This window comes from Bombyx mori, chromosome 28 (assembly GCF_030269925.1).
Source record: "Bombyx mori chromosome 28, ASM3026992v2".
Lineage (NCBI taxonomy): Eukaryota > Metazoa > Arthropoda > Insecta > Lepidoptera > Bombycidae > Bombyx > Bombyx mori.
In genome coordinates this window covers 10,139,249-10,160,543 of record NC_085134.1, presented here as the reverse complement: position 1 = coordinate 10,160,543, position 21,295 = coordinate 10,139,249, and the positions used below count along the sequence as shown (strand labels likewise).

Here is a 21,295-nt window from a genome sequence, read left to right as displayed (position 1 = left end):
TGGTTTCAATGGAGATAATGCAGCAGAAGCGAGACGAGATCGTCAAGAGAACGCAGCGCCATCGGCGATGCTTGGCGTGATTCGTGGATGACAGATGTAATCATGAGAACCAATGAGTGGACCGCTGGTAGGATTTCTTGGGAGTCCGCACGGGTAGTACCACCACTCTGCCTATTTCTGCCGTGAAGCAGTAATGCATTTTGGTTTGAAGGGTGGGACAGCCGTTTGACTATAGAACTGATACTTTATCCGGTCACCGTTCTCGTCGAACCCGTCGCTTGCGACGAAGGGCTCGGCGAGTAAATTAATCCTCAGACACAGCCCATTGAGTTTCTCGCCGGATCTTCTCAGTGGGTCGCGTTCCGATCCGGTGGTAGATTCTGCGAAGCACGGCTCTTGCTAGGGTTCGTGTTAGCAACTTCATCAGGTTTGAGCCCCGTGAGCTCACCTACTAGTTAAGGTTCCGCTGATATAGCCTCTCAAGGCTTAGGCAGGAAAAAAAAAAGAGACTAGAACTCGTGTCTTAAGGTGGGTGGCGGCATTTACGTTGTATATGTCTATGGGGAACTTCAACCACATGACACCAGGTAGACCGTGAACTCTTCCACCAATCTAAGCAATAAAAAAATACAGGTAGCTTCGGTCTCTCATAGAAAGCATCAATGAAATCAGCACCTAGTTAGATGAATATAAATGATGAGGTGATTTGCAGACTCTGTATCGTGAAGGTGGATACCATCATCACATATGTTATATACTTTGCGAGCGTGATGCATAGCGAGGACAATAACCAACATCCGGGGTCATGGTTTCTAAAATGTCTATGGGCTTATTTCCAAACGCTATTGCAAGATTTGCACTAGCAGAGATGAGGGATCGTGTGGACAGGGAAATGCCATAAATGATCTCAATAATTGAAGTGTTGGGCTCAGCCACAACACTTTTGTTGTATTTAGTTTTGAAACCTCTATCTATCCTCTCTTCTCTGCTCTCAAATATTAAAAATCTAATAAATCTAAGATAAAATAAGAAAGACAGGATGTTAAGGGTAATTAAGCCACTTGTTTTTTAATTACCTTACCTATTCCCTGGTAGACTAAGGGGATATTAGTTACGCCCGGACGGGTAGGGTACGGAGTTCAAGCTAGCAAAGTAGTGATTCGCAGAATCTACTACCGGATTGGAATCGCAACCCACTGAGAAGATCCGGTAAGAAACTCAGTGGGCTGCGTCTAAGGACCTCTGTGCATATTGTGTACCCGTGTTTACTTTAAATACAGTTTATGATAATTTACGAATTTGGCAAATGCTATTTAGATCTTAGAAGATCCACATTCTCAATCGTGTTCGCTTGTTCCTTTCAGTTAGTCTGTGTCATATGTTTCATAAGTGTCCGTCTTATTGTATTGCTCACCTTACAAGCCAGAGAGAGAGATCACGACTGCTTCGCAGCAGAAAGGTTCGGATTTGTCGAGTCTACCGGTGCGGGGTTATATTAAGATCTACCTATGAATACTAAACGCACAAGGAAACCAGTTCGAAGCCCGTAAACCGCAGGAATGACGTATGCCTTTTATTTTAACGTAACTTCATCAAAGTAATCCCACTTTAAGATTCGTATAAATCAAAAGAAAATACATGAAAAATTTGATAAAACCTTAAGCAAACCGCGTCGTTGTGTAAGAAGGATAATGCGTCATTTAGATACGGTCGGCTAATATGAAATTCGTGCGTTCCGCAGTCAGCTGCAATAAAGTACACTATTCTTTAATCTTAGACATTTATCACTATTCCTATTTGACTTAATGTATATGAATATTTTCTTTTTCTTTTTAATTAATTCAAAAAACACTTTCTTCACTTTCTAAAAACAATTTCTTAGGCGGCGCATGCACAATGTACATTAACATGTCCATATCAATTAATCTACAGTAGCATCTAGCAAATCCTGGGCGGCACTAGCTTGGTAATGATGGTTGTTGTGGCGATATTCAATTTGTAAAGTTTATGGGATCCGATTATCAGATTTCACAATTTATTTACGACTAGCGACCCGCCCTCGCTTCGCTTCGGAAACTTTCATTTATTATTGATTTCTCCACTATTTAATGGATGTTATTATACATATAAACCTTCCTCTTCAATCATTCTATCTATTTAAGAAAACCGCATCAAAATCCGTTGCGTAGTTTTAAAGATTTAAGCATACATAGGGACAGACAGATATAGGGACAGGGAAAGCGACTTTGTTTTATACTATGTAGTGAAATACTATGTAGTCAAAAGTCGAAGTTCCGAGAATATGAGTCACAGCGTTGACAAGGTCGAGTATTTTCTACTCGAGTGGAGATCTCAGAATTAGCAGACGCGTTGATAAGTAATAACGCGCTGATAAAGTACACAGGTTCGGTATAAATTTTATTGAATTTAAATAGTGACAAAATGGGATTGTTAAGAAAATTATACTGGAAATACAGAAATTATTGATAGAGTAACGAAAACAATTCAAGTGTTTTTCCGAATTGAATTTAAAGTGTTTTTTGTAGCTTGCAACGTTATGTAAATTACAATTGACTATTCGGACTCTAAAAGTGTTTATTATTTAGATAATTATTTGTAACAAAAAAAACCTTTTTATCTTTAAATGAAGTAATAAAAATCCCTAAAATGAAGACAACGGAAATTATCACCCAAACCAAGTCTTGTAACAATTAAATAATTCAAAATAATGAACAATCAAACAACGTGTTTTATCAAACAGCAAATCCTCTATTTACCGAAGTTACGCCTTTCAGAACAAACAAGTGACGCGTCGTGATATAAATTAAAACACCCAATCTAAATTTAAAAGTATTAAGTAGAAGAAAAAATAGAGAGATGGAGGCCAAAGATATACTCAATAATTCAATGGAAAAAGACTCTTTGAAAGCTCAAATGGAATACGACGAAATAGATAAACTTTACGATGAGTGCCTAGAATATTTGAAAGAAGCCAAAATAGACGTTCAAGAAGAAGACCAAGCTCAACACGAAGACCAAGTTGAACAAGAAGAATACATAGAAGACCACGAAAGAATAAAAGAACATAGTGCTAATTCTAGAAACTCAACAGAAACACCAAAAACATCTATCAAGTTGGAAAACGAACTGAATTCGACAGGCAGTCTGGTTTCTGTAATTTCCGAACCAAAATCTGAGAGACTAAGGAAGCTATCGCAGCAGCTGCCTAAAATTATAATCACTCAGAGTAATACAAGTTTGAACTTTAAAAGGTTAGAGGAAGCAGTCGAAATTCCAGTTAAAATAGAGAAGAAAAAGATAAATAGGTAAGTTTTATTCAACTTTTTTTTTGGTCAAAGATTTCCTAAAGAAAATTTAAAAATTAAAAACACCAAACAATTATATAATAAACTAGCTGACCCGGCAAACGTTGTTTTGCCTTAAATAAGATTTCTAGGGAATTTCTAGTGTAGAAAAAAAAACTAACTTATTGTAAGTGTGTAAGGATGTGGTAAATGAGTGAAAGGGGTATGTAGTGCTGAGAACGATGAGGGAATATATAATAAAAATAACAAAACCTCATTCAACCATATAATACCTCATTATAACAAAAAAAAAGTCCAAATAAAAAAATATGTTAAGAGTGGACAACCCTAATCACTTAGGGGTATGAAAAATAGATAGTAGCCGATTCTCAGGCTTACTGAATATGCATAAAAAATTTCATGAGAATCGGCCAAGCGGTTTCGGAGGAGTATGGGAACGAACATTGTGACACGAGAATTTTATATATTAGATTGTTATAAATGAAACTATCGCACTTGCCATAAACAGATATGGATACAGATACAGAACGCAAATGTACTCATTTTCAACAACATTTCTTTATCACAAAAATCGTTCGTAAACACGTGTTACTTGTAATTGTGCACTTGGCATCAGTACCGAGAGGGGTACCACAAGTACCTGTCACAGGATCCCACCACCATGCAGTCCCACATGTCGATATAACTGCACCAGATGACTGTTTGCTAGCAGACCTAACCTTGCAGGACAAAGTAGATATTTAAATCAAAGCGTACTGTTTGGATTAAAATATTGACATTCTATTTTGTTAGAGAAATCGATGAAATAGTTATCTGGGTGTTGGGTCTGACACTGGTATGAGGTTTTCTTGGATTCTTGATGAACATACGATATCATAAAGATGATGATGATGATTCATCCGACCGATTTCGGCCATGGCGACCACTTTGACTCCTATCCGTCGATTTGGCGCTCGTGCGCTCGAAGATAGCCTATATAGCCTATCTTCGCGGCAAAATTACTAAAGATACACTAACATCATAAAGATACACTATCCTTGTTTAATGTAAACAAATGCTAGCTAGTGCTTAGACGAACGGCGCAACCTTGTAGACTATCTCTCGATTTAATGGAGTTTTTATAACCTTAGGGGTAATATAATATATACTTTTTTTATTGCTTAGATGGGTGAACGAGCTCACAGCCCACCTGGTGTTAAGTGGTTACTGGAGCACATAGACATCTACAAAGTAAATGCGCCACACACCTTGAGATATAAGTTCTAAGGTCTCAAGTACAGTTACAACGGCTGTTCCGCCCTTCAAACCGAAACGCATTACTGCTTCACGGCAGAAATAGGCAGGGTGGTGGTACCTACCCGTCTGGACTCACAAGTGGTCCTACCACAAGTAAATGTAATAATCATGTCAATAACCATAATTGAAAGATACAATTTAAAAAAACATGTTTTTGAAAGAAAGAAAAATAGTTTTACCGTTCTTATCTAATTTGTAGAAAGAAGACTACTGGTTTTGTAGGAAACATGACACTGCTCTGATGGGCCTCTTTTAGTGTCTCTGCACTTTACAACTGTACTTACACTTTAATAATGCCTAATTCAGGATGCGTCGCAGACAGGGGAAATTAAAATTAACTTATCACATCACAGAAACAAACAAAAAAATACAGAGTCAAAACAGTTTGTATATATAATTTTGTACTATAGACATTTTATTGGCATAGATAGGCGGATGAACTAACAATTCTTGATGTGAAGTGAGAGTGGCATTGAAATTATTATATGACAAGCGGCCCGTTCCGGCTCCGCTCGGGTCTTTAACAAAAAATTCAACGATATTTGACGTTGTTTTATTTTTTTTAATAAAAGAACACTTATTGCGGCATAACTATAATAGTTAGATATATGCTGTTGCGACACTTTTTGTTAATAATAATGTGTTCTACAAAGTCGTAGTAAATTATTTTATTCTATCATCAATAGTTTTCGCAGGGCACGCGATGTAAAGAATATTTTAGGTAATTTTTTTACACCTTGGGTTACAATAGTAGAGTTTGAGTAAGGATCTCTAATTTTTTTCAAAAAAGATTATAGCCTACGTCACTCGGGAATAGTGTAGCTTCCAAACAGTGAAAGGATTTTTCAAATCGGTTCAGTAGTTTCGGAGCCTATTCAATACTAACAAACAAACAAATCTTTCCTCTTTATAATATTAGTATAGATATTATCTCGTTCAAGCGACATAATTGCATCGCGATAACTACGTTCCCGATCCTGCGGACCGAATGGTAAATAGTCGACGTCGCACTAAACATGTCATTCCAGAACCTCTCGATCCACTAGCGGTGCTTTTAGGTACCCCAAGCACCGGTCATGGTACTCGTCGACCCGTCGCTTGCGACGAAGGGCTCGGCGAGTAAATAAGCCCACAGACACAGCCTAGGTACTGAGTTTCTTGCCGGATCTTTTCAGTGGGTCGCGTTTCCAATCCGGTGGTATAGTCTGCGAAGTCTGCGAACGTCGTCAGGTTTAAGCCCCGTGAGCTCACCTACTAGCTTAGGAAGGAAAAAAAAGCATCGCGATATATTATTACGCAAAAATAGTTGTACATTAATTAATTTTGAGTTTTCCAAATAATCTCCTTTAAAAAATCAATCAAAGTAGATAGATTATAAAGTACAAAACTGCCTTGAGTTGAGTGACTGGCAACAAACGCGCTCAAGCAATCATCATTTTGCCATTAATTAGTCAGTGCATATCCCCAAACTTAAATTCCAAGAAGGCTTTGTATACAAAGTGCTCTTGTCCCTTAAAAAGTAATTAATATAACTTGCACAACATAAATGGAGAACTATACGCAGTTACTAAATAAAGTAGAAAATTAACTTGTTCCTTTTACGAGTAATACATTCACTTTTAAGGCGCATCTGTTATTTCTTTTAATATCTCACATTGCGTGCAATGCAAAAGGAATTGTTCGTTTGTACTCAAAAAGCTTCTGCACTGTAAGCCCTTTTGATTTCATGAAATTACTCTCTGATACGGGATGTACACATCATGTATAGATCGGGGTATTGATAACAAATGGGTTTTTTTTCCCTACCTAAGCTGATAGCCTTGAGAGGCTATTTCAGCGGAACCTTAACTAGTAGGTGAGCTCACGGGGCTCAAACCAGAGTGATGTTAACACTGACCTTAGCAAGAGCAGTGCTTCGCAGAATCTACCATTGGATCGGAAACGCGACCCACTGAGAAGATCCGGCGTGAAACTCAGTGGGCTGTGTCTATGAGTTAATTCACTCGTCGAGCCCTTCGTCGCAAGCGACGGGTTCGACGAGGACGGCGACTGGTGCTTGTGGTACCTAAAAGCACCGTTAATGGCTCGGGAGGATTCGTAATGACGTGTTTTGGGCGACGTCGACAACAAATGGGTACCGGCGTTCGTTTTAACCGGTGTGGACCGTCAGCGCAACCGGTTTATGTACGCATTCAAAAACAGTTTTACCTACTACAGGAATCCTCCGGCTATCCGCAATAAGACTGTTTACGGAGATTTCCCCAAAAGACTCGTCTCCAAGAACGGGATGGAGAACATCGCTCTCATCAAAAACGTACCTTTTGAAAAAATCAGACTCCTCAACGACACCTTCCATACTTTGGTGAGTCCTTCTTCTAAAGGTGATTCTTCTTCGAAAAGTTAGAGATGATAATCAGAACTCATGGACCCAACGAATGTCGCATTGTTAAAAAAACATCATCTTTTAATACTGGAGATACAAAAAATATATCACGACCCACCTAGTATTGTGTGGGAATCGATTACTTCACTAGGCGAATATCGCTGACCTTGAAACGCAAGGTCGTAAGTCATAAATATAGTCAAACCTAAATGTCGTATACAAATATCTTAACAAAATACTGTCACCGACCGGGAATGGGGTCCAGACCTATCGAAACAGCAAGCAGGATTACTGACTACTAAGCTAACCAGGTTATAATAATTACAAAATCTAAATCTCAGATCAATCTTCGATGGCGTTGGATCGTCATCGGTACAATGGTGGTCCATTTCGCCATTTGGCTGGTCTTCGCGGTATTCTGGTATATATCAGCATTGGCCCACTACGACTTCGAGCCAGATCCACCGAAGAAGACTTGCGTGACGGGTGGCAAAGATTTCGTGACGATATTCTTGGCATCTGTTGAGGCTCAGGTGAGAATTCAATTTTGATGTTTTTATAGCCACGTTCTAGAGGAGCATCACTGGAGCTTCACTCTCATAGGTGTCTATGGGCTCTACTAATTTAACACCAAGCGGTCTGTTCATCCTCCTCCTTGCGTTGGTTTCCTCATTACTGAGGGTCGTGGTCATGGCCTTGAAACAGTTTGTTTTTTATAATGCACCGCCATCTGTTCCTATCTGCAGCTGAGTGCAGAGCATCGAGCACTGTGGTATCAAGGGCTGCACGAATCTGGTCCGTCCAACGGGTCGGGTTTCTGCCTCTTGGTCGCTGCCTTCGACCTTTCCAGTGACCACCAATTTCTCCAATAATTAAAAAAGCCAATTAATGCTTTAGTGCACTATCTACCAACAAAACCCTGGTCACAATCTCTGAGGTGCATTTAAGTTAAATATACTTATATGTAAGCCCACTGTGTTTCTCGCCTGATCTTCTCAGTGGGTCGCGATTCCGATCCGGTGGTAGATTCTGCAAGCACCACTCTTGCTAGGGGTAGTGTTGGCAAATTATCTCAGGTTGAGCCCGTGAGCTCACCTACCCGTTAGGACTTAGCTGGAATAGCTTCACAAGCTACTAGCGATTACATAGGAATAAAAAAGAGCTTCATCTCTCTTCTCAAAAATAGGCATAATTACTAGCTAGTGTAGCTGTATCAGTAGTTCAGCTTACCTCTGGCTACGGAAAATGAGAATTATTGAAAACGGTATATCAAAGAAAAATATTTAAAAATACTTGACAATTACTATTGACCAGAATTGTGGTAAAACTCTCAACCTTAAAGCCGCTGGAAAACTGTTTATCAATAGAAGCAGGTAGGATGGTGGCTTCTTGTGCCAGCATAACCTACTACCAGTTTTTCCGACTCGGAGCAGTTTTAACTCTGAAAACATAGTCATCAATAAAATTAACGAAGGTCAAAAATCGATTGTAGTCCATTAATTAATTTCCTCTTGAAGACCAATGTCGTAGTACAGTATCTTAATGAAATAATGTCTTGCCTTAACCCATAAATTGGTGCGGTCCTGGCTCGAATGTAGGCAGATAATGGACATCCATACGCATTATTTTTCTACGTGATGATTGACGTGTCTTTAAATAGCCGATTGTTGGTTCAAAAGCGGCCTATTTGACACGACTACGTCTTCGAATTAAAATAAATAATAGTTTCAAAAAACTAACAAAACACGCTTTTATAGAAAATCCAACTAAAAAATAGAAAATAAATTTGAATTAATTTATTGCATGGGGTGCATGGTATCAGTAGTTATAAATATTTTATGAACAGATATGAGTAGAAGGGTTATTTTGATAATATCCTGAAAAGCACACCACGCATTTTTACAATAAAATCATTTTCTCTTACACTATTTTTAATTCAAATTTATTAAAATTTATTTTCTACTTTATAGTTGGATTTTCTATAAAAGCGTGTTTTGTTAGTTTTTTTAAACTATTATTTATTTTAGTTGAATATCAATTAACGAGTTAACCCGAAGTTTTGAAGGGGGTCAAAATCATGTTCAAAGATTCCGTTACAAACATACGTACGTCTGAAGCCAAAAAAAGCGTATTAAAATCAAATCTAATTATATAGTAACTAGCCAGCTCTCTCGTAAATCTTATTTAATTTCCTCAGATCGTTGTCGATCGAGACGACACTGCGGAAATTAAATAAACGGCGAACATTAACAATGAAATGAACGAAAGTGATATGCTCCAATTTCTATTGTACGCGATGAGTAGTCTTCATTGTAATACTTGCTGTTGATACGATTTATTACTGTTGGTAGGACCTCTTGTGAGTCTGCGCGGGTGGGTACCACCACCCTGGCTGTTTCTGCCGTGAAGCAGTAATGCGTTTCGGTTTAAAGGGTGGGGCAGCCGTTGTAACTATACTTGAGACCTCAGAACTTATATCTCAAGGTGGGAGGCGCATTTACGATGTGGATTTCTATGGGCCCCAGTAACCACTTAACACCAGGTGGGCTGTGAGCTCGTCCACCCAGATAAGCAATAAAAAAAAGAAGGAAAACACGACTGCAGCATCAAAATAGGTCATAGGAGTTTTAATTTCACGTCCCGTTTTAAAAAGCGTGGCCAAACTCTCATATTTTATTGGGTTTATCTACAACAAACTTCTCAAAGTGCTATGATTGTTTAGCAACTGGCCTTAGGAATTGGATTACTTAGCAAAGCAACTGTTCAATAATACCTACTCTATCAAACTGTTTTGGATTGTTTATCTCCGCCCTGCCTATTTCTGACGCGAAACAAACAAAGTCTTAGAGTTATCCAATACCGCTAGTCTATGCACTTAAATGAATTTCTATTCTATGTACGTCACGCTCTCATCCTCGCATGTTGCAGGGTTTGAAATAAAATCGAGAATTAACTCTTTTGATTTAATATTTCAGACAACGATAGGCTTTGGAGATCGCGCCATAGACGAAGAATGTCCTGAATCTATCTTCCTATTCATCATGCAGGTAAACTTTCCATAATATATTATGCATATTGTATTTAAAATATAGTGGCCTAAAGAATAAAATTTCAGATGTATTCGTATCAAGCATTGCAACTGTATCGGTGTTAAAAATCTCGCAGATCGGTAATAATATTTCAAATAATAAAATGCATACATTGTGTAATAAAAATCAAACCCGCAAAAATTTTAATTTGTGTAATTATTGGTGGTATAGTAACCGGCAAACATCGTGAGCAAATGACCTTGACTGCGCAGAACCGAATTTTAGATCACTATGGTGGTGAGGGTGAGGCGCGACGGCAGGGGAAATCGTATCGAGCGCGTTATTGGTAGATCAGTCGAACCTTGCGTCCCGCACCGCGCCTTCGTTCCGCTTGCTCCCAAAAGTACGCTTGCGTACAGTGAAAAGTCTATCGTTATTAATCGTTAAGTTATATTTTGTTATAATTGCTTGTTGACTTTGTTGCCATTGCTATTTGTTGAGTGTTTGTTGATTTTTTATAAAAAATACACTATGCCGCGACAAACTGGTGTAGTATTCAAAAGAAAGGGTAGAAAAATTGTGTACGACGTATATTGCTTCATTATAAAACAGGGGAAGAATGATATTATGGAAAAAGTAAAACAGACTTCGGAAGCAACAAAAACATCAGTGAGTACTGTTAGGTGCATTATTAACGAAGCTAAAGGCTCTGGCTTGCTCATCGTGCTTGGGACTCCGGGTCAGAAAAGATCAGGGAAGAAGAAAGTTACCGGAATGGATAGTTTCGTTCAATCTGTAATAAAAAGATGTAATCATAATAACTACATAACAAGTAGCGAAACTCCGTACCGTAGAAAGGCTTCGAAAATTTTAAAGAAGATATACATTTTAATGGCTCGGAATGAAGTTTACGACGAATTATGAAAGAGCTAGGCTTCAGATGAAAAAAAAAAACAGAAAATAATCTGAAGCTGGTAATTGAAAAAAGTAACATTCGATTAGGTACTACGAATCGAATATCTTCAAAAAATAATTAATTATAGACAAAAAAGAAGATCGAACCGACCGAGTCGTAAACTACACCGATGTGCCCTATGTCGACTTATCACGATGATGGCGACTCGGGTGATGAAAACAGTGATGATGATAATGGTCAAGATTGTGATAACGAAAAAAAAAACAGCTTCGCTTCAACTGAACGAAGACCTGGCAACAGCTCTAGTTTTGACTTAATAGAAGGAATATCTATTTTACCCCAAGATTAAATTATTACAATTATTAACCTATATTTTTTGTTGATGTTCTAATAAATATATAAATAAATACATATGTTGATTTTAATAATTTAATAGCATTATGACGCAGAGTAAGTAATGTTTTTGCACGTGAGTGTACCATGCGCAAACTTACCCCCACTAAGTCAACAAATGCTCAAGAAGTTTGCCGGTTATTATACCTACTTGTTCAAATACACTATACGTCCATAGTGAGTTTGAACGAGTAGATAACACCACTCACTAGTCACTGGTGGTGGGACCTCTTGGGAGTCCGCACGGGTAGGTACCACCACCCCGCCTATTTCCGCCATGAAGCAGTAATGCACTTCCGTTCGAAGGGTGGGGTAGCCGTTGTAACTATAATGAGACTTTAGAACTTATATCTCGAGGTGGGTGGCGGCATTCACGTTGTAGATGTCTATGGGCTCCAGTAACCACTTAACACCAAGTGGGCTGTGAGCTCGTCCATCCATCTAAGCAATAAATAAATAAAATCACCCTGCCTATTTCTGCCGTGAAGCAGCAATGCGTTTCGGCTTGGAGGGTGGGGCAGCCATTGTACTATAACACTGAGACTTTAAAACGCAAATCTCAAGGTGGGTGATGATATTTACGTTGTAGATGTCTATAGACTGAGGTAACCAACTAGTCGGAGGACCGTGAGCTGCCGTGGGCCGTGAAAATTCTGTACTGCTGTCCATATTTTGTATACAGCTGCTTTAATAGAACTTATTTGAGAATATCCTTTCATCTATTTGGAGCTATCAACTGTAAACCTCCTCGATGTTTTCTGGAGGCTCTGACATGTCCTTCTAAAAATAAGGTTTGAACAAAGACCATCCATATGCCACCGAAGATATTGAGAAAATAACGCTACTTGATCAATCGTATTTCGTAAAAATGTTAATTTACCGGATACTGAAATGCGATTTATAGGGAGGTCGCTAAACGTTCCACAACAACAAAGCTGATTTCTATTTTTATAGTTTTAGCGCTCATCGGATTTTACAATCTTGTGAAAGGTCACATTTCTTCTACTGCTTTATCGGTTTTGACATGAAAGACTTTCTTTTTGAAATTTAATAATCTTTAAAGTGGAACTCCTAACTTCGAACGTGCTTTTTTCCTATAATACGATTTAGTCAACTTTTAAATAAAAAAGAACTTTTCTTTTCCAGTTGATCCTCGGCACCGGGCTATCCGGGGTACTGACATGTGTGGTATACGCAAAACTAACGCGCCCAGAGAAACTGTCTCGCGATGGAGTTGGTTTCAGTAAGAAGGCTGTGGTAGGCATTTATATAATAATATTTTACTACTTACTGTATCTCGCATGTATGACTGGCATTGTCTTTTTACCATTACTGGAGACTAACCTATTTCAAGCTATGCTCTGCTGTGCCGTGGATAGCACACTTACCTATATGTATGCTGGCTTAGCTTAGCGTAGATAGCTTAATGAACACCTAACGAATGGTCATCTTAGTCGGCTGCGACCGTAAAAACAACGTAACAAAATCGTAAATATGTATAAATACAATTAATTTTACAATTTTAAAATCAGATTACAATATTATTTTAGCTAACGCTTAGTTGATCATATTTCTGATTATATTATGTTTATGTTATATTATGTTTACAGATCAGCATGCGCGACGGTCAGCTATGTCTGATGATGAGGGCCTGGGACCTCAACTACGACCACATCATCTGCTCAGAATTCTCAGCACATTTCATAACAACCCACAGGTACCACCACCATTAATTACATTACAGGAAATTTCGTCCAAAAACTGCTTATGCCGATGACATCATTAAATGAGTACGAAGGATCTGTCAATTTCTTGGCATTTTACTACAAATTTAAAACGCAGATTGGATACTGGGATACAATAGGGACTCTCCGAAATTTCTTACAATCTGCAGCCAGACTGAATGTACGTTTAGAGTGTCTAGATGATCTCGGGGTTAATATCCAATGGCTAATGGCAGGTACTACTTTTTCTAAGACAACGTGTGCAGTTTTTTTGCTTAGAAAAAGTGAACGGGCTCACAGCCCACCTGATGTTAAGTGGTTACTGGAGCCCATAGACATCTACAACGTAAATGCGCCACCCACCTTGAGGTATAAGTTCTAAAGTCTCAAGAATAGTTACAACGGCTGCCCCGCCCTTCAAGCCGAATCGCATTACTGCTTCACCGCAGAAATAGGCTGGCTGGTGGTACCTACCCGCGTGGACTCACAAGAGGTCATTCCACCAGTAATTACGCAAATTATAATTTTGCGGGTTTGATTTTTATTACACGATGCTATTCCTTCACCGTAGAAGTCAATCGTGAACATTTGTTAAGTATGCATTGGAAAAATTAATACCCGCCTGCGGGATTCGAACACCGTTGCATCGCTAGATACGAATGCACGTCCGGTGCATTCTTATCCTTTAGGCCACGACGACTTCAACTTTCATCATCATCATCAGCCTGCGGCAGTCCACTGCTGGACATAGGCCTCCCCCAAAGCTCGCCACTGAACCCGATCTTCGGTTCTACGCATCCAGTTACTGCCAGCTGCTTTGCGCAGGTCGTCGCTCCATCTAGCAGGAGGGCGTCCTACACTACGTTTGCCGGTTCGCGGTCTCCACTCCAGAACACGTCTACCCCAACGGCTATCGGTTCTGCAACATATGTGACCAGCCCACTGCCACTTCAGCTCACTAACTCTGCGAGCTATATCGACTTCAACTTTACCACGGGGTAAACATGTGGTATTCTATTTCAGGACCAAAGAAGGTGAGGTGTTGCGGTATTACGCCAGGCCTATGGCGCTCCAGCAGCGACAGTTCCCTCTGTGGCCAGTCACTATAGTCCACATTATTGATGCCGGCAGCCCTCTATATGAGTATACTCCAGAAGCTCTGGCGAATAGCAGGTTGGTGTATTTAATTACTGCCCTCGGGTAATTTTGGACAGTAATGTACTCTAAATAGGAACAGCAATGAGAATATTTTGGTCGACTTGGTTGATTGAGTTAAAAATATATAAAAGTAGCTGACCCCGCAAACTTCGTAGTGCCTCAATCGATAAATAAAAGACCTAAACTTTTGTATAAAATAAACTTAAAACAAACAAAAGGAATCCGTCCGACGGGGAGTAGTAGCGAGACTAACGAACAGCAATTCATTTTTATATATGTAGAGTGCTATTTTCCTTCTTAATTTGATAACACCACACAATGCAAACCTACACTGTGGATGCTGATTTGAGATTTACGTGTTTTCTTTCAGCTATGAGATTACTTTGAGCCTGAAGGGGGCATCAGCATCAATGGGAACATTTACACAGAGTCAAACGTCTTATCTGCCACGGGAAGTCGTGTGGGGACATAGATTCAAACCAGTTGTCAGGCAAGTCACGCTTGTTTTTATTTGAGAGGATCTTAATAATGGTAGTTTTTCAGCCCACTGCTGAGGAGACAAAGGTATAATACGACAATGATCTCTTTCAGCTGATATTTTATTTATTATTTTAGCTGAGCTCATAAATTCAAAGCTCAGCCGGTCCGGTATGCTTACTGAAGCCCATAGACATCAACAATGATGGTCAGCATTGCGGAACTTACCTTTTGGCTAACAATACGCGTTGCCGCCAATTTTGGTTACGCAAATTCCACAGGTTTACCGGTTTTTTTTTATTTTTTTATTGCTTAGATGGGTGGACGAGCTCACAGCCCACCTGGTGTTAAGTGGTTACTGGAGCCCATAGACATCCACAACGTAAATGCGCCACCCACCTTGAGATACAAGTTCTAAGGTCTCAAGTATAGTAACGACGGCTGCCCCACCCTTCAAACCGAAACGCATTACTGCTTCACGGCAGAAATAGGCAGGGTGGTGGTGCCCACCCGCGTGGACTCACAAGAGGTCCTACCACCAGTAAAAACCGGTTTTTTTTATCACAGGATGTTGCTCATAGAAGTTGTTCCTTATGCACGTGCTTAGTATTTTGTTAGAAAAAATAATAATTAATTTCTTGTTGGTTGCCAATAGATGGCGTTAGCAATAAATAAGATATGAGAAAAAGTTGTGGCTTGTAATAGGCAATACTTTAAATGATTCACGTAAAAGCGTTTTCACAATAAAGTAGTATTTACATCAAAAAAACCCCAAGAGTTTGATTGAGATGCTTATGGTGACTGCCAGCATAGTTTGAGCACCGACATTTTCGTTCTTTCGACACGATCACACAGGGCGCTTTACTCATTAGTAAGACCGTTTCAAAGCTCACTAATTACTCTCCTTAAATGACAATCCCTAATAGATATGACGGCAGAAAACAGAAGTACGTGATTGAAGAGAAGAAACTGGACGCGACAGAGCCTGTTGATACTCCCTACTGTAGTGCCAAGGAATTACACAGGTAAATAAGCATGCAAGGGTTTATGTACTAATTCTTTGGTAATTTAATCATTTCGGATTTTTTTTAACGCTTCGATGGGTGGACCAGCTCACAGCCCACCTGGTGTTACTAGAGCCCTAAAGACATCTACAACGTAAATGCACCACCCACCTTGAGATATAAGTTCTAAGGTCTCAGTATTGTTAGTTACAACGACTGCCTCACCCTTCAAACCGAAACGCATTACTGCTTCACGGCAGAAATAGGCAGGGCGGTGGTACCTACCCGCGCGGACTCACAAGAGGTCCTATCACTAGTGAAAAGTGGTGGTTAAGAGACGTTGCTTATTTGGTAATTTATCTTTTTTTACCTACCTAATCGATGGTAGTCTAAGGGGCTACTAAATACGGACTGCGTTTTGTTTTTAAATAATCAACACAATTGTAAATTAAAAGAACATATTGATCAGTCGTTACATCTTAACAAAAAACTTATAAACGAATTCGAAAAAGTTTAGGCATAAATAGTGGAATCTTGTATGAAAATATTATTGTGAAAAACAAAATTAAATATGAACTAAAGTATCATTACCATTACCTTTTCATATATTAATACGCGAAGCAGAAACTTTGTAACCCTTTTTACAAAAACTGCGCGATCGGAGGAGTATGACATTTCTTACACTTATAGAGAATATAGAAAAGGAACGCAGAACACAATTTTTTTTTTAATTATGCACTAGGCGATGACCGAGCTTTGCTTGGTTTTTTTTTGATAACGCCATCTTGGTTAGTTGCTCTCAATTAAGAAAAATAGTATTATTATTCGCCAATAGAAGTCGGGAAGAGTTGATTATAATTGAAAACACTAATAAAATAACATTTTCTGAAAAGAAATCGTAGCTAGATCGATTTTATTGCCCCCGAAATCCCCTGTACCTATACTAAGTTTTATGAAAATCGTTGGAGCCGTTTCCGAGATTCAGAATATATACATATATATATATATATATATATATATATATATATATATATATATATATATATATATATATATATATATATATATATATCAATATACAAGAATTGCTCGTTTAAAGGTATAATAAAAAAACATTAAATCAATAAAGAAAACATTACACACACTACCATGTATTTTACACACACACGCGCGCATGTATACCTATCAATTGTTAAAGTCTGGTCAAATTGAGAATAGATTAATATTGTTTGTCTTTAAAATTATTTGTCTATAGTGTAGTCTTGGCGAAATAGAACCATGATAATGTTCAAACTTATAATTTCAACTACATAAGGACCACTAAGGTAAAAGCACCTATTACGGAGGTATTTCGCAAAATTTGAAAGTAAGAAAGAAAAATAAGCATTTGTAAGTATTTCTAAAGATGGAAAAAATTTTCATCGTCAAAAATGGAATTTAAATTTCGTATTACTGTTGAGTCTATGTTTCTTTTCTAGAAATTACTTATTTAAAAAAATGTTTTAAATAGCCGGGTCGATTTTCCCTAATACGGAGGTATGATTGAGGTCAGAGCCTATTACTGCGGTAGACGGTTCCTAATACAGAGGGTCAGAAATTATATTTATTAAGTTCCGAACATATAATATTTATTAAGTAAATAATATAAATGTGAAGAACTTAAATTGTAAGTTTTGCATTAATTGACCACTTTTAATGAAATTTATAATACAAATGTACCTAGTAAGTATAACAGTGCATTCACACAGGTCGGCTCGGAAAGAAGAGTACATTTTTACCGCGTTTAAAAGTGATTTGGATTGTATTTTAACATGAGAATTCTAGGGAATTTCGAATGTATACACATAAATAAAATTGGAGTGTCTGTTTGTAATATTGAAATAACCGCTTTTTACCACATGCATATAAATATATATACGGTACATACACCAAAATAACATTTTTTACAATTTTTGTCTGTCTGTCTGTTTGTTCCGGCTAATTTTGACGAGACTTTCACTAATAGATAGCTGATGATATAAGGAGTAACTAAGGTTTTTTAGATTTAAACTTAATGGTAAACTTAAGGTAAGTGAAGTTTTCGGCTCAATTCAGACATCGGTGGCAACGGCCGACAGCGATGCGAAGGCCTACCCGATCTTGTGGACCGAATGGTAAACAGTCGACGTCGCCCTAAGCACGTCATTACGGATCTTCCCGATCCATTAACGGTGTTTTAGGTACCTCAAGCACCGGTTACCGTCCTCGCCGAACCCGTCGCTTGCGATGAAGAACTCGAAGAAGAAATCAACCTATAGACGCAGCCCACTGAGTTTCTCACCGGATCTTCTTAGTTGGTCGCGTTTCCGATCCAGTGGTAGATTCTTCGAAGCACTGCTCTTCGAAGGGTCAGTGTTAGCAACACTCCCGGTTTGAGCCCCATGAGATCATCTACACGTCAAGGGGAAGCTGAAATAGCCTGCCAAGGCTATCAGCATTGGTAGGAGAAAAAAAAGGTGCGAAGAGCACTTTCAGCTTTGAAAGAATTTTAAACTTTATCTACATTGTTTTATAGATCAGTATCGCTTGAAAGGATAAAAATGTTCGGTGGCTGATGCGGCGGCCGCTGCCACTGCTGTCTGAATAGAGCTATACATATTTAAGATGAACAAAATAGAATTACTTAATGGTAAATTTATTGAGGACTGCTTAGGAACAAACAAAACAAATCTGTGAATGTTTCACAGATGGTCATCTGTGAATGTAAACAAAAGATAAGAAAGTTTAATAGTTTTATGAATGAGTCTTTGTGCCTTTACCGACTCAATAGAAATATCTGTACGGGATTTCTGGGAATCTGTCATAAATGGTTCATAAAAACAAATCGCTATACCCGAAATTGACGCTATAGTATCCAAAGTCGCTCTTACCGAATGAATTTCTTACGAAAGTATGCTTTAGATTCAAGGGACGTAAGTTTGACGTCGCTATAACCGAGGTCGTTATTAATGAAATCCACTGTATTTAGTATATTTTAATAACCTTTCACTTGTACACTATTCCCCTCTTATACATCGTATTTCTCTCTGCTAATGGTTTGCTGGAAGAAAACTCATGAAGAGTTAAGCTCGCCTTTGTACATAGCATTTAGACATTCTTTAAATCTGTTTTTATTGTATTATCTTTTTGTGTAAAATAAGTATAAATAACCTTTCTATTATTTCTATGGAATCCTAAAACTTGTAATTTTATGTTCTATGAATATGACCGTAATAGGAGATCATAGAACCTAACACAGAGTTACCTGGAAATAACTACCACCGTAATAGGAAAACTACTCGTATTTTTTTAATCCTAATTCTGACCCATCAAAATTTCGATAAACAAAGAATGTAAATACTTAATCAAACGATAACAGTTTTTTGGCCCAGATGTGTAAAACTCAAGTCAACAGTTATACAAAATAAATGATTTGTGATTAATTAAAATACACCTTCCTATTTTTACCCCTTCTAAGAAACCAACATTTTGCACTCGACAGTTTTCATATTTAACTAGATTTTTAATGAATAATACATACCGCAGAATATGGTTTCTAATTTACAAGATTAATAATTATTCCAACTAAACTTGGAACTAATTCAATAACTTAATAAATTGAAAGTTATAAACAATTAAATATGCCCAGTATATTTCCTATTTCGGAGTTATACCACCGTATTAGGACTAATCTATAAAATTCGTACCGTATTACGGCGGTATTTTGTTTCTGATTTTTTGAGTAAAAAATGAGTTACATATATGAAACAAGCTATTTAAAAAGTAAGTATAATAGTAGGAAAATGCTATAAATAACACATTAACAAAGTTGAACGACTTATTAATACAAAAAACTTAGTTTCTAAATATTAGTGTACTTATTTTTTTGTTCCGCGTTTGTATGGAAACTCCTCTCACGTTGATGCCGTGCTACAAACTGATAGATCTTGTAGTGTTGTTTATATGCTACACTTGAAAATGTCAGTTATGTTATGAAGTAATAGATTTAGAATAAATAGATTCCGTTTTGGTGAGCTTAAACTGAATAAAACAAGAATAAATGTCGAAAATAGAAATACCACCGTAATAGGAAGCGATTTTGACTACCGCCGTATTAGGAGCTTTTACCTTAGTTTAAATAAAGACAACAATAAAAAAATCTCTCTAAAACTTGTTCTATCTGCAGTCCGAGTCATCGTAGGGCCCGAATTGGCTAATTCCAATCCGACTTCTCACGGATGTTTACTTTCTGATAAGCAGATGGTTCTACAGTCCGAAATTGAGTGATTATATATAGACGACACGACATAACACGGTTTTAATACGGTTGCCCAAGAGTTTGAAGCATCTATCTTTGTTCTAGTAGAAATAGGCGTACAGATACGCATTTTCTTCTTCTTTTTCTTCACCTTATCCCACTAGGTGGGGTCGGCACAGCGATTTTTTCTCTTCCATTCTCTTATATCAGCCGTCAGCTCAAGACTCACTCCTTTCTTTTTCTCTCTCATATCATCACTCACACACTCCATCCGTGTCTACTTCGGTCAACCTCTTCTCCCTGTAGCTTGCACTACCATTTCCATACATCTTCTAGTCACATGCATCTCAGTATCATTAAGCATACTGTACTCAAATTACATTTAACTGTACGCATACTCTGCGCATCAGTAAGTGAACACACGTAGGTCAGTGTTATCATCACCTCGTCCCAATGCAGTCACAAAGTATCCTTCCATTTTCACTAAATTAACGCAAACAAAAATTATCTCATTCCAGTACATCGAAGGATAGCTGCTCGACCCCACGCCCGTGTACTCCAAGCTCCTTCTGCGAAAAGATCTCTGCATTCCAACTGGAAAGATCATCGTCTTTCAGAAAGAAGACCACGGCATCATGATATTTAGCGATAACTAGTTTCTGTTCAGTGTGAGAAAAGAGAAAATATTCGATAGTATTTTCTAAGATTTTCACAAGGCATATTGTGAACGATCATAGTTAGGGTAGCTTATGGCTTCCCACGGGTCGCTATTACCATTATCAAATACACACTATGGATCAAATTGTCTTATAATTTTGTGATGCGATCATATTTCACCTTTGGCTTGAAATTACTGGTGGTAGGACCTCTTGTGAGTCCGCACGGGTAGGTACCACCGCCCTGCCTATTTCTACCGTGAAGCAGTCTATGCGTTGAAGGGTGGGGCAGCCGTTGTACTATAAAAACTGAGACTTTAGAGCTCATGTCCCAAGGTAAGTGGTGGCATTTACTTTGTAGATGTATATGTGCTTCGCTAACCACTTAACATCAGGGTTGGTCGTGAGCTCATCCACCTTCACAAGCAATTAAAAAAAAACAACCAATAAGTAATTAAATAATACTTAATTGTTCATTTCCTCATATTCTATCAGTGAAGATTCTCAATTGTCTGCCTGTTTATAAATAAAATGTTTGCTTGATGAAAAAGTGATGTTCTCATTAACCGCACACAATATGACTCACCGCTATGACCGCTATAAGTTGTAAGTTAGAGGCCTGGCACATAAATGTATTGTTTGTTTTTCATCAATTTA

At 38.1% G+C, this 21,295-nt stretch overlaps 1 protein-coding gene across 1 annotated transcript; it reads left to right on the top strand.

Annotated features, from left to right (window-relative positions):
• The first annotated feature begins 2,302 nt into the window (after positions 1-2,302).
• Positions 2,303-21,188, top strand: LOC101742197 (G protein-activated inward rectifier potassium channel 3). Its single transcript, XM_038021223.2, has 11 exons — positions 2,303-2,404; positions 2,796-3,326; positions 6,840-6,984; positions 7,347-7,538; positions 9,981-10,052; positions 12,490-12,600; positions 12,954-13,060; positions 14,091-14,240; positions 14,596-14,715; positions 15,629-15,727; positions 20,501-21,188. Exons 2-11 carry the CDS (start codon positions 2,878-2,880, stop codon positions 20,619-20,621), a joined length of 1,566 nt encoding a protein of 521 aa, XP_037877151.1. The 5' UTR covers positions 2,303-2,404; positions 2,796-2,877; the 3' UTR covers positions 20,622-21,188.
• Positions 21,189-21,295: the final 107 nt, after the last annotated feature.

Coding starts and splice junctions, on each gene's coding strand:
- LOC101742197 (XM_038021223.2), top strand. CDS start 2,878: ATGGAGGCCAAAGATATACTCAATAATTCAATGGAAAAAGACTCTTTG. Junction 7,539..9,980: donor TGGCATCTGTTGAGGCTCAG/GTGAGAATTCAA, acceptor TTAATATTTCAG/ACAACGATAGGCTTTGGAGA. Junction 14,716..15,628: donor AGATTCAAACCAGTTGTCAG/GCAAGTCACGCT, acceptor AATCCCTAATAG/ATATGACGGCAGAAAACAGA.